The 11,240-nt window shown below is 43.1% G+C and overlaps 1 protein-coding gene across 2 annotated transcripts in view; it reads left to right on the top strand.

Moving 5' to 3' along the window:
• Positions 1-166: 166 nt before the first annotated feature.
• The window catches only part of skila (SKI-like proto-oncogene a), a 98,871-nt gene continuing 87,797 nt past the window's right edge, over positions 167-11,240 (top strand). For both annotated transcript variants that reach the window (XM_069897520.1, XM_069897519.1), the window contains exon 1: positions 167-2,181. In XM_069897520.1, coding sequence (XP_069753621.1) covers positions 1,066-2,181 — 1,116 coding nt within the window. In that variant the 5' untranslated portion in view covers positions 167-1,065. The remainder of the gene's footprint in view (positions 2,182-11,240) is intronic.

The raw sequence follows: 11,240 nt of genomic DNA, 5'->3' as shown, positions 1-11,240 counted from the left end.
CCTCCCCTCCATCCCCTTCCCCTCCCCCCTCTCCCCCTCCACCCCCTTCCCCTCCCCCCTCTCCCCCTCCACCCTTCTTCCCCCTCCCCTTCCACTTCCCTCCACCCCCTCACTCCCCCTTCCCTTCCAGACTCCTCTGCCCCACCCCCTTGCCCCTGACTCTTCCCCTCCCTTCCTCCTCCCCTCCCTTCCTCCTCCCCTCTCCCTTCCTCCTCCCCTCTCCCTTCCTCCTCCCCTCTCCCGTCCCTCCCACTCGTAGCTCGAAGTCCCATTGGGAATACAAGCGCAGCCGGCCGCAGCATCACCAGCGGGGGTTCCGGTCGGCAGACATCCCAGCCCACCAGGAAGAAGACCTCTACTCATCCCCCTCCTGTTCTCCATTCAATAAAGGAGACCGAGACCAGTCTTCAAGGGATCTGCAGCTGGTGGGGAAGATAATACCCTAAAAAGTCAGTGGTGGAACTGGAGAAGCTCATTTAAATTCAGGAGTGGGACTGTTTGGCGTGCATTTTGGCGCATCCCACGTGAAAATAGTAATTTGGATCCGTGCTTTTTGGTTGGAAGGTGTGTTTTCTTCCATCTGGAGTAGAAGGCGAACGTCTGCCGACACTGTGATTGTAGTAAAGACACAGAAATACTGGTGGAACTCATCAGGTCTCCAGCGCTCGGAGGAGGTAAAGGACGTTTCAGATCTTCCATCTGCCCGAAGACCAAAATCGGTGCTGAGAAATTGAATACAAAGGCAGGTCGGCTCGCCACCTGCTGAGCAAATCCAGTTTGGGTGCCTGTGCGTGTGGTCTCTCTCTGCAAGTCTGCGGATGGTCGGAAGGGATTAAGGCAGCGAAAATATTTGAACGTGGGAAGCAGTGAAAACCGATCCTTCAGCTGAAGTAATACAGAGACGATCGAGAAATTGTTCGCAGCCTTCTAGTCAGTGATGCGTGACTACAACATGATGACACATACACAGAAGAGCATTGTCTGATTTTTTTTTTACCAGCAATTCAATATTGTGTCTGGGAACCTTTTTTAAAAAAAAACACATTGGCTCTTTTTCCAGTAAAGATGGCAAGTGCACAAGGAGCTTTGAGGATAATGGAGAGAGTATCTTTGGGTGAAGTCATGGTGAAAAAAGAGCCTGTTTGTGAGAAAAGAGAGAGGGGCAATACACGGAAAGAATTGGATGATAGAATTACAAATGTGCCCAAAACCCACGGAGTAAAACAGGAGCGCGGGCAAACGCTAGGCGAAGAGGAGACAGTGTGCTCAGATACGATTATGTCAAAAGCATGCCTGCTCTCAGCAGTTCGACCATTGGATCTTAACCCAGCCCTGAAACACACCTTGGCGCAATTCCATCTCAGCAGCCAGAGCTCTCTTGGCGGGCCAGCGGCATTCTCAGCTCGTTATTCCCAAGAATGTATGTCACCCGGAGTTCTTGTCCCTATGAGATCGCCTCCTGCACTGCCAGGTCCACTGCTTATACCTTCGGATAGTTCAACTGAACTCACTCACACCTTGCTGGAGATGGAGACTATTTCGTGCTTCGTGGTTGGTGGAGAGAAGAGGTTGTGTTTGCCTCAGGTCTTAAATTCAGTCCTTCGGGACTTCTCTCTGCAACAAATCAACGCTGTTTGTGATGAATTATACATTTATTGCTCAAGGTGTACAGCAGAACAACTACAAATTCTCAAGGTCCTGGGTATCTTGCCTTCTAACGCTCCATCATGTGGACTTATAACCCAGACTGATGCTCAGCGGTTATGTAATGCCCTGGTTCATCCTAGTGTTCTCCCCCCTGATGCCAATAGACTTCCTGGAAAGTTGTGCCTTTCCCAGTTGCAGAATGGTGCTGGCTCCAGCTTTGAGGTCGAGCATTGGTGTCTTGGGAAATGCCAAGGATTATTTGTGCTGCAGTTTTACAACTACCCTGATGCAGCCTGTATTCAGTGTCTGGACTGCCATATGATGTTTTCTCCCCAGAAATTTGTGCTGCATTCGCACAGGTTACCAGACAAAAGAACCTGCCACTGGGGCTTTGATTCAGCCAAATGGCGCTGCTATTTGCAGCTAAGCCGTAAATATGCAGGAACATCTGATGAAAAAATTTTAAAACGATATCTTGAAGAAATGAAAGAACGTTTCAACTTCAGTAATCAGAGAAAGAGGTTGCTTTCAAAGGTATGTATCAACTTTGAATTTAAGAGAGAAAAGTTGCAGATGCCTTTCAGGGTATTCCCAAGCACTGCAATATACTTGTTAATTGTAATCCCTGGTCTGATATTGGTCATGCGGCAGCTGATTTAAGCAGGGCAACTAACACAGTAAAATATTATAGGCAGAAAATCTGTTTTAACTTTTTGGACTCCAGCCATTTTTAACCTTTCACAATGACATACATACTCGTGTAATTATTGATACTGTGTAATAGTCGATGCCACCCCCCCTCCCCCTTTTATTGGCCCCCAAAATCTGGTGTTTTTGTATCCAGGACACTGAGTCCAAAGGGTTAATAATGTTCAGAGAAATGGCTTAGCTATGAGTTGTTATACAGAACTGTAACATGGGATTATTCATGTTCCCCTGTAAGAGAAACACAGGGCCTTGATTTAACGTTTCCTTGCCTGCATTGCACTCTGCTGCAGTGGACATATAGAGTGCAGTATAGATTTTTGTGGTCTAGGTTCAGGATGGTACTTTAACCAGCAAACTCGCGATCGTCTGGCTAAGGAACATGTGTGCTGATCCTATCGGACACATCCTGTAAATAACTTGAGCAAGTATTTTCTGGTCAATGTTTATTGCTTAATTGACATAGTAAAGAAGTTTATTTGGCCATGTTTCTTATTGCAGTTAATTGGGTTTTATTATGCTAACATGAGATTGCAGATTCTGGAAAATCAAGCTGAAAGAGGAACTTAGCCGGTTGATCTACATCTATGGAGGAGAAGGGATGATTGATTTTTGACTACACCTTTTTCTCCATTGTTGCTTTGATCCATTGAGTTCTTCCAGTAGTTTTTTCCAACTCTTACAGTGGCTGCTTTGTTTCCAAATTTTCCTAAAGTAACAATGCTCGAAAAGTATGTGATCTAGGGGGATGTGAGGCAATGAAAGGAATGATAAGTGGAAGTTCTTTCCGTCATCTTAAGATGTGTCATGTATCTATACCATGCGTAAATTGAGTGATGTGGTGGATTAGACCTTGGCCTTCATCTGCGTGATCAAATCCAGCCCAAGGTGACGCTGTTCAACTCTCCACAAATTAAACAGCTGACTGAACAATGCTTTGTCAAAAGTACTTGGGATTGTGTCAGTCAATTTCTTCTGAGTTAGGAGCCTTCTGCATAAAACTGATCAGCTGTCATACAGTCACATGGAGTGTGATAAACAGAGCATCACTTGGAATTGCTCTCTTGGAATTGCAGCTGTGACACATTAAGGGAAAGATATTTTCTATCCATCAGAATGTGCCATACCATATCTCGGGTGACCTGCGAGTGCTTGATGCAGATAGTGGTACTTGAAATAAGAAAAGTTTCAGTCCTCTTTGCAGGTATTCTTCTATGTTTCAAAATAATCTGGAGAGTTAGCAGAGGGATTATTACATATTTAATCTCTATTTTTTCTGGAAACAGTCTTGATAATGCAGGTGATAGGAAATAAAAATGTAAGAGCACCGAGGGGTGGGGGGAGGGGGAAATCTCCTGCACCCTTAAAGACCTTATTGAATAATGAAAAGCTGGCATGAATTTCATTAGAGGAGATCTTTTTAAATTTTCTTGAATTGGGAACAGGATTAGAGATATTGAGTTGTGGAGTGCTGACATATGCCTGAACCACATCATGTCCCTGCTGAACCTTTTTGCCCATATACAGAAGTTCTATTAGGTCTGTACCGTTCTGTGCCTTGCCTATTTGAGTGCCTGTTGAAACTTGCCATTAAAACTGCAATGTTATCCCACTCCACGTCTCCTGACAGGGAGCCCTACATGTCTTGATGAAGAAACATTGATTAGATATCTTTGCTTATATAAAATACACTGTTTGGTTTGCTGAGTTTTCCCAGCATTGTTTTTACTAGTCCCACATCTCAATCACTTTGAATTAAAAAAAAATCACAACTTTCCCATCAGATCATCTTTAAAACTCCTTCCTGGCATCTTAACCCTGTTCCCGTTACCATGTGAAGAAGATTCTGACAATTTTGTATACCTTGATGGTCAATGGGCATACTTTAATTCCAATATTTTGTGATCAGGTCTAATCTATGTCTTCTTTGCTCCATCCTATCAATTTCTCCTCATAACTCAAGTCCTCCAGTCCAGACAACTTTTTTTTAAAATTTTTTTTATTTTTCACACCATAAATCACATTAGCCATGATATACACTATTTCTTTTTCACACATATACAGTGACTTTTTCTCCCCCCCCCCCCCCCTTTCCTCCCAAACCACCCCCCCACCCCCCCCTCTCATCCATTTTAGGTATACAATCTAGGTTGCATTAAGCCAGTCAGACAATGTTGTCATTCAACAAAATTACACCAGAAATTCTACTGAGTCCATTCTTTTCTTTCCTTCTCCTTCCATCAACTTAGGTAATGTTTGTCCCCGGTAGGTTTTCGCTATTGTATTTAATGTAAGGCTCCTATACTTGTTCGAATATTTCAATATTATTTCTTAACCAATATGTTATTTATTCTAATGGAATACATTTATTCATTTAAATTTGGTAATTTCTTCCTTTTAATTTGGTTATGTATTCCATTAATATTTAAAGACATATAGTTCAGCGTAGCCCTTTTATATTTTGTTTATCTTCTCTTTCCGTTTTTCCATCATTACCTTTCCTCCTTTTCCATTTCTGTTTTCTTATTTTCAACTCTTTATAAGACAACATTCCTACAACATCCAACATTTTCCTTATTCTCCTATTTCTATCTTATTTATCCCCAATCTCCCCTTCACCTCCTGAGTTGTCCTTTATCCCTTGTCGGACAACCACATCTCCCCTCTCCATTTGGATTTGCGAATCCACTCGCAAGCGTCAACTGATTTTGCAGTGACCGCTATTTCCCCCCACCCCGCCTCCCCCAGAAAAGATTTCACTTTTCATATGTCACAAAGGTCACTCTTTTAATTCCCTCCTTATTCTCTCTATTCCATTACCTTCCCTTATTAATTCTTGTCTATACTATCTATATTTTCCTCTAAGTACAGATACATTCATGTATGCTCATTGTCTCTATTCACTCTTATACCTCTTTACCCGCATACATATCAATCGTGATCATTTTTACTCTCATTACCCGTCTTCATCCCTCAGTCTATTTTTGTCTTTACCCACATACATATCAATCGTGATCATTTTAACTCTCATTACCCGTCTTCCTCCCTCAGTCTATTTTTGTAATTGTTCTGCAAATTTTCGTGCTTCTTCTGGATCCGAGAATAGTCTGTTTTGTTGTCCTGGAATAAATATTTTCAATACCGCTGGATGCTTTAGTATAAATTTATACCCTTTCTTCCATAAAATCGCCTTTGCTGTATTGAACTCTTTTCTCTTCTTTAGGAGTTCAAAACTTATATCTGGATAAATGAAGATTTTTTGCCCTTTATACTCCAGTGGTTTGTTGCCCTCTCTTACTTTTTCCATTGTCTTCTCCAGTACCTTTTCTCTTGTAGTATATCTTAGGAATTTTACTACAATAGATCTTGGTTTTTGTTGTGGTTGTGGTTTAGAGGACAATACTCTATGTGCCCTTTCTATTTCCAATTCTTGCTGTAGTTCTGGACATCCTAGGGTCTTAGGGATCCACTCTTTTATAAACTCCCTCATATTCTTGCCTTCTTCCTTAAGGCCCACTATCTTTATGTTATTTCTTCTGTTATGGTTTTCCATTGTATCTATTTTTTGAGCTAGTAGTTCTTGTGTCTCTTTAGTTTTTTTATTAGATTTCTCCAATTTCTTTTTTAAGTCTTCTACCTCCATTTCTGCTGCTACTGCCCGCTCTTCCATCTTGTCCATTTTTTTTCCCATTTCTGTTAAGGTCATCTCCATTTTATTTATTTTCTCTTCTGTGTTGTTTATTCTTTTTCTTAAATCCTTAAATTCCTGTGTTTGCCATTCTTTAAATGGCTCCATGTATCCTTTAATAAGAGCAAGTATATCCTTTACCTTGCCTTTCTTTTCTTCTTCTATTTCACCGTACTCTTCCTCTTCCTCTGGGTTGACCATCTGTTGTTTCTTTGGTGCCCTTTCCTCCTCTTCTTTCTTGTTTCTATTGTCTTCTGTGGTCTCTTCTTGCTGCAGGTGTTCTGCAGCTGTCGTTGCCGGCTGTGGAGATCGACTCCCCAGCTGGTCCCCCCTCCCGTCGGTGTGTTTTTTTTCATTCGCATCGCGCATGCGCGAAGTATCGCCCATGCGCGGTTGCGCACTTTTACTAGGCTCTGTGAGCCATTTTTGTAGTCCATTATTTACCGACCTGAGGGAGCGGGTTTCTCTCTCCGCAGCGGGCCTCTTCGGACAGGTAAGGCCTTCACATTTTTCCTCCTTTGTCTTCTCTTCCTCTCTTCTTACCGTTGCTTTCGATTTTTCTTTTTTTGTCGCCATCTTCTTTCCACCTTTATACTCACTTTTCTGTAACTTTTATTTCTGTGCCTTTGTGTTTTCTCTTGTTTTTCCCGACTTTTCTGGAGAGGGCTGGAGTTCACCGTCCGGCCACTACTCCATCACGTGACTCCTCCGTCCAGAGAACTTCTTGATGAGTTACGAGCCCAGAGGACCCCAGAACCCAGCAGCAACAGAAATTCACCAAGACAAATGGATACTTAAACAAAAATTGCTTTTAATTATCTTTAAACATCAAAATGATCAAACTTTATCTTATTACCATTAACTTAACAATCCCTTTCTAATACTAAGCGCACGTGTATGTAAGTTCAGAAAAGTTCTTTAATTCACAGTTCAATCTCACTTCTCATTCCTCCAAGTTCACTGGTTATAGACATACTGTGCACAAAATTTAACATTTATGAATTTCACTGGGCTTTGGTGCTTGAAAGGTAAATGGTTACTGCTCATGAAGGTTCTTTTCAGAGAGAGATTTGTTGTTCGCTGGACACAAACTGATTCCTTATAATCAGCCACGTTAATGTCTTGCCGAAGAAACTTGCCCCAACAAGGTTTTCCAGATGATAATCTCTTTCTTTCAGGTCATCACAGGGTTCCTGTTTCTCTTATTTCAAGTGAAACATTAGCCAGCCAGTCCTCTCCTCTTGTATGGACCATAAGGGCTTTGACCAGGCTGAACTAAGCACTCACAACCCGTCTTCCAAATAGGGTTTTTTTTCTACAAGTTTGCCAGCTTGTCCTGTTCCAGTCCCAGCTGCTTCTGCTGAACAGTAGAACTGAATTCTCTCTCTCTCTTTCTCTCTCTCTCTCTTTCTCTCTCTCTCTCTTTCTCTCTCTCTCTCTTTCTCTCTCTCTCTCTTTCTCTCTCTCTCTTTCTCTCTCTCTCTTTCTCTCTCTCTCTTTCTCTTTCTCTTTCTCTCTCTCTCTCTCTCTCTCTCTCTCTCTCTCTCTCTCTCTCTCTCTGTCTTGGCTCCCAACCAAATCCTCCGACTTCTTTCATCTTTTGCTTTCCAAAACAACAGGTTGTCTGGGATATGAGGGGGAAAAGAAGGCTAAGAGATGATAGGGCTTGAGGGTAGCTTAGGGAAGGAAGTGGGTGGGTTAGATGGAGAGAGGATGGAGGAGGGGAAGAGAAGGATCAATGAAGCCAGAGAGAGAAAGATAAATGAAGGGAGGGGGTGTTTAACAAATAGAGGAGGTCACTGGAAATTTGAGATCTGGTTGGAGACTGCTGAGACAGAAAGGGGTGACTGATGGCAATGCCTGTGAGAGGCAGTGACCATGACGGTATGTGGACTCTGGGGGAAGCAGCAGGCTGGTGTAACACCCGGTTGAAAAGGAGAAGAATGTGAGGTGACCCTACAGGACTGTGATCACAGCGGACACTAGCGAGGGGCATAGCAGCTGAAGACCCAACGCAATGGTGATCACTGCAGCAGACAAAGGCTGCAGGGGACTTGCGTTTGGGGGACCTTCATGGGCTGCTGGAGAGTGGCTCGTCGTTACCAGGTATCAGAACTGGGATTTTGAGAGGGTACTGAGGGCAAAAAGGTTCCCGAAGTACCTCTGGTGCTGAAGGTGACCTGATCATATTGGAGGTTTGGATGTGGAGTTTGGGTTGCCGATGAACCAAACAGGAGTCTGTGCAGCTGCAGAGGTTGCGGGAGCACTGGAGACAAATCCATGGGCACTCGATGACTGAAGGGACTCTTTCCTATTGTCAGGGGTGCCGGGCTCATGGCAACTCCTTGCCTTATGGCAGACAAAAGCTAAAGTATATCATGTAGGTCACATTTTTAACATGCATGACAATAAAATGAACCTTGAACCTGAACTTGGCAGTGTATTTAGCCATGGACAGATGATATTGTGGGAATGGGGAGTGGTATTGAAGTGGCTGGCCACTGGGATATCCTGGCTGTGTGTAGCAGATGGAATGAAGGTGCTCAGTGAAGTGATCTTTATTTATTAATTTTTTAAAGTTCTATTTGTTTCCCCCCTCCAATTCTGTGTCTACTCTTGTGTGATGCAGAGGAAACCACACTAGATGTAGTAAATGATCCCCTACATATTCATAGGTAAAATGCTGTCTCACTTAGGACTGTTTGGAATCCTGAGGGGGAGGTGCAGGTGTAGCACTTAGTGCATTTTTGGGGAAGGAGCCAGAGGTCGATTGAAAGCAAGGGATTAATTGGCAAGGAATCGTTGGAAGCACGATCACTCCAGGAAGCAGAAAGGCGAGAGAAGGGAAAGATATGTCGGTGGTGAGATCCTGTCGGGAAATTGCGGAGAATAATTATAAAAGGGATATAATGACTTTGAGAGAGTGTAGAGAAGGTTCATAAAGACAATGACAGAAATGCAAGGGTAAACTTGTCAACAACAAAGCATGAACAGAATAGCTCTTTTTCTCGAGTGAAAAGAGCTTCAAGGCGAGAACTAATAGCGGTCTTTTAAAAATTATGAAAGGATTTGAAAGAGTAGATGCAGAGAATGTTTCATTGTTGGGAAGAGCATAATTAGAGACTATTAAGGCAGTCACCAAGGAATCCAGAAGAGAATTCAGAAGAAATTTCCTTCCCCCAAAGAGCAATGGGAATGTGAAACTTGCTGTCTATTTAAGGCGAGGCTGGAGAAGAACGAAGGACCAAATAATATAATCTTGTGAAGTATAATGCAGTTGAGCAGAGTTAATATTGAATAATGAAATAAATATCTTGCTTGACTAATCCTGAATTTCATTGTGGATGTGACTAGTAGAACTGGTCAACAATGTTAGAGCACATCTGGGGATAATCTACTTGAACAGAATACAATGAGAGAAAATAGATTCTTCCCAGGTTGATCGACTGTGGCCAGTGAGGTAGTATAGGGATCAATGTTTGTGGCCCAGAAATTCAAAAATCTATTTTAATTATTTGGCTGTGGGGACAAAACGTTGGTTGTACTAAACTAGATGGGATTGTGAATATGGAAATTTATAGAGGCCTCACAGTTGAGTGAGTGTGTGAGAATAGAATAGCATAGAAGCAGGCCTTTTGGTCCATGTGTTTGTGTTGAACATAATCACCAAGGTAAAGCTAAACTCTGCTACTTCTGCGTGATGTTCCCTGAACTTGCATGTGTCTATCAGGAAGCCGCTTGGTTGTAAATACTGTTCAGTATCTAGTTCCACCACTACTAATGCCACTCTGATTTTTTTTTAAAAAAGCTAGTCCACACATCTTCTTAAAACTTTCACCCCTTCTCCCCCCGCTAAATGCATATCGTCTCGTCTGTGACATTTTTACCCTGGCAAAAAAGATTCTCAATGTCTATCCTTTCTATGCCCTCATAATTTGATAACCTTCATCAGGTCTCCCCTCAGCTTCCAACACTTGAGAGAAAACAGCCCAAGTTTGTCCAAATTTCTCTTTATAGGTGATGGTTTCTAATCCTGATGACATCCTGGTCCATTTGGGGCAGCGTGGTTAGTACAAAGTTTGAATCCGGTGCTGTCTGTAAGGGGTTTGTACATTCACCCCACATCTGCGTGTGTTTCTTCTGGGTACTGCACGTTCCTCCCATTTTTAAATGTATAGGGGTTGTAGCTTAATTGGAGTATTTGGGTGGCATGGGCATGTTTCTGTGCCCTATGCCGAAATTTAAAGTTTACCATATATACTCGTATAATCGTCGATGCCCTGTAATAGTTGACCCTTTTGCCCCAAAAATCATGTTTTTGTATGACCAGTGTAAAGTTGTCCCTGACCCCCTTCCCCATCCATGGGAGCTCCCCATGCCCCAACCACAGACCGTCACCTTGGCTGCCCTCCCGCCGGAGCTCTCGATGCCCTGACTGGATCATCGCTTTGACGTCTGCCAGCAAACCTCCCGATGCTTTGACTGCAGGGCTTGGCTTCCCACCCATCCAAGCTCCGAAGCTCTGTCCACAGACTCTCTCCTAGGCCTAGGGCACCCACCCATCCGAGTTCCCAATGCCCTGGACGTGGACTCACCACCTGGACCCAGCCTCTGAGCTCCCGACGCCTTGAACAATGCAGGTAATTATTACGGTCAAATGTTTGACCCATGTCAAAGTCGACCCCCCCTCCCCCCTGAAAAATTGACATGAAATATTGGTCCAAGAAATTTGATGATTACACGACTGCATATGGTAAATCCATCTACTATCTCTTGCCTGTTAACCTGCACTTTTAAGTCTGCCCCTTTCTCCCTCCTCTTCTCTCCTCCCCCTCCCCCCTGCTTTTTGCTAATACCTTGAAGCTCAGGCCTAAAACATTGACTTTTCCTTCCTGTAGATGTTGCATGACCTACTGGGTTTCTCCAGCACTTTTGTGCATTGTTCAAATCTCTTCTGTACACTTTCCATATGGGAAGTATTGACAAACAGTGGATCTTGGTGTACATGTTTAAAGATGCATGTCCACAGCCAGATGAAATGGTTAAGGAAGCTTTGGAACACTTGGCCTAATTTGTCAAAGGGAGATTATGGTACAATTGTACATATCATTAATTAGGCCATAGTTGGAGTACTACGTGCGGTTCTGGATGCCACACCATCGGATGTGACTGCATTGGAGATGATACAGAGGAAATTCAC

The sequence above is a fragment of the Narcine bancroftii genome, chromosome 9 (assembly GCF_036971445.1).
Source record: "Narcine bancroftii isolate sNarBan1 chromosome 9, sNarBan1.hap1, whole genome shotgun sequence".
Taxonomy (NCBI): domain Eukaryota; kingdom Metazoa; phylum Chordata; class Chondrichthyes; order Torpediniformes; family Narcinidae; genus Narcine; species Narcine bancroftii.
This window is presented reverse-complemented; position numbering and strand designations above follow the sequence as displayed.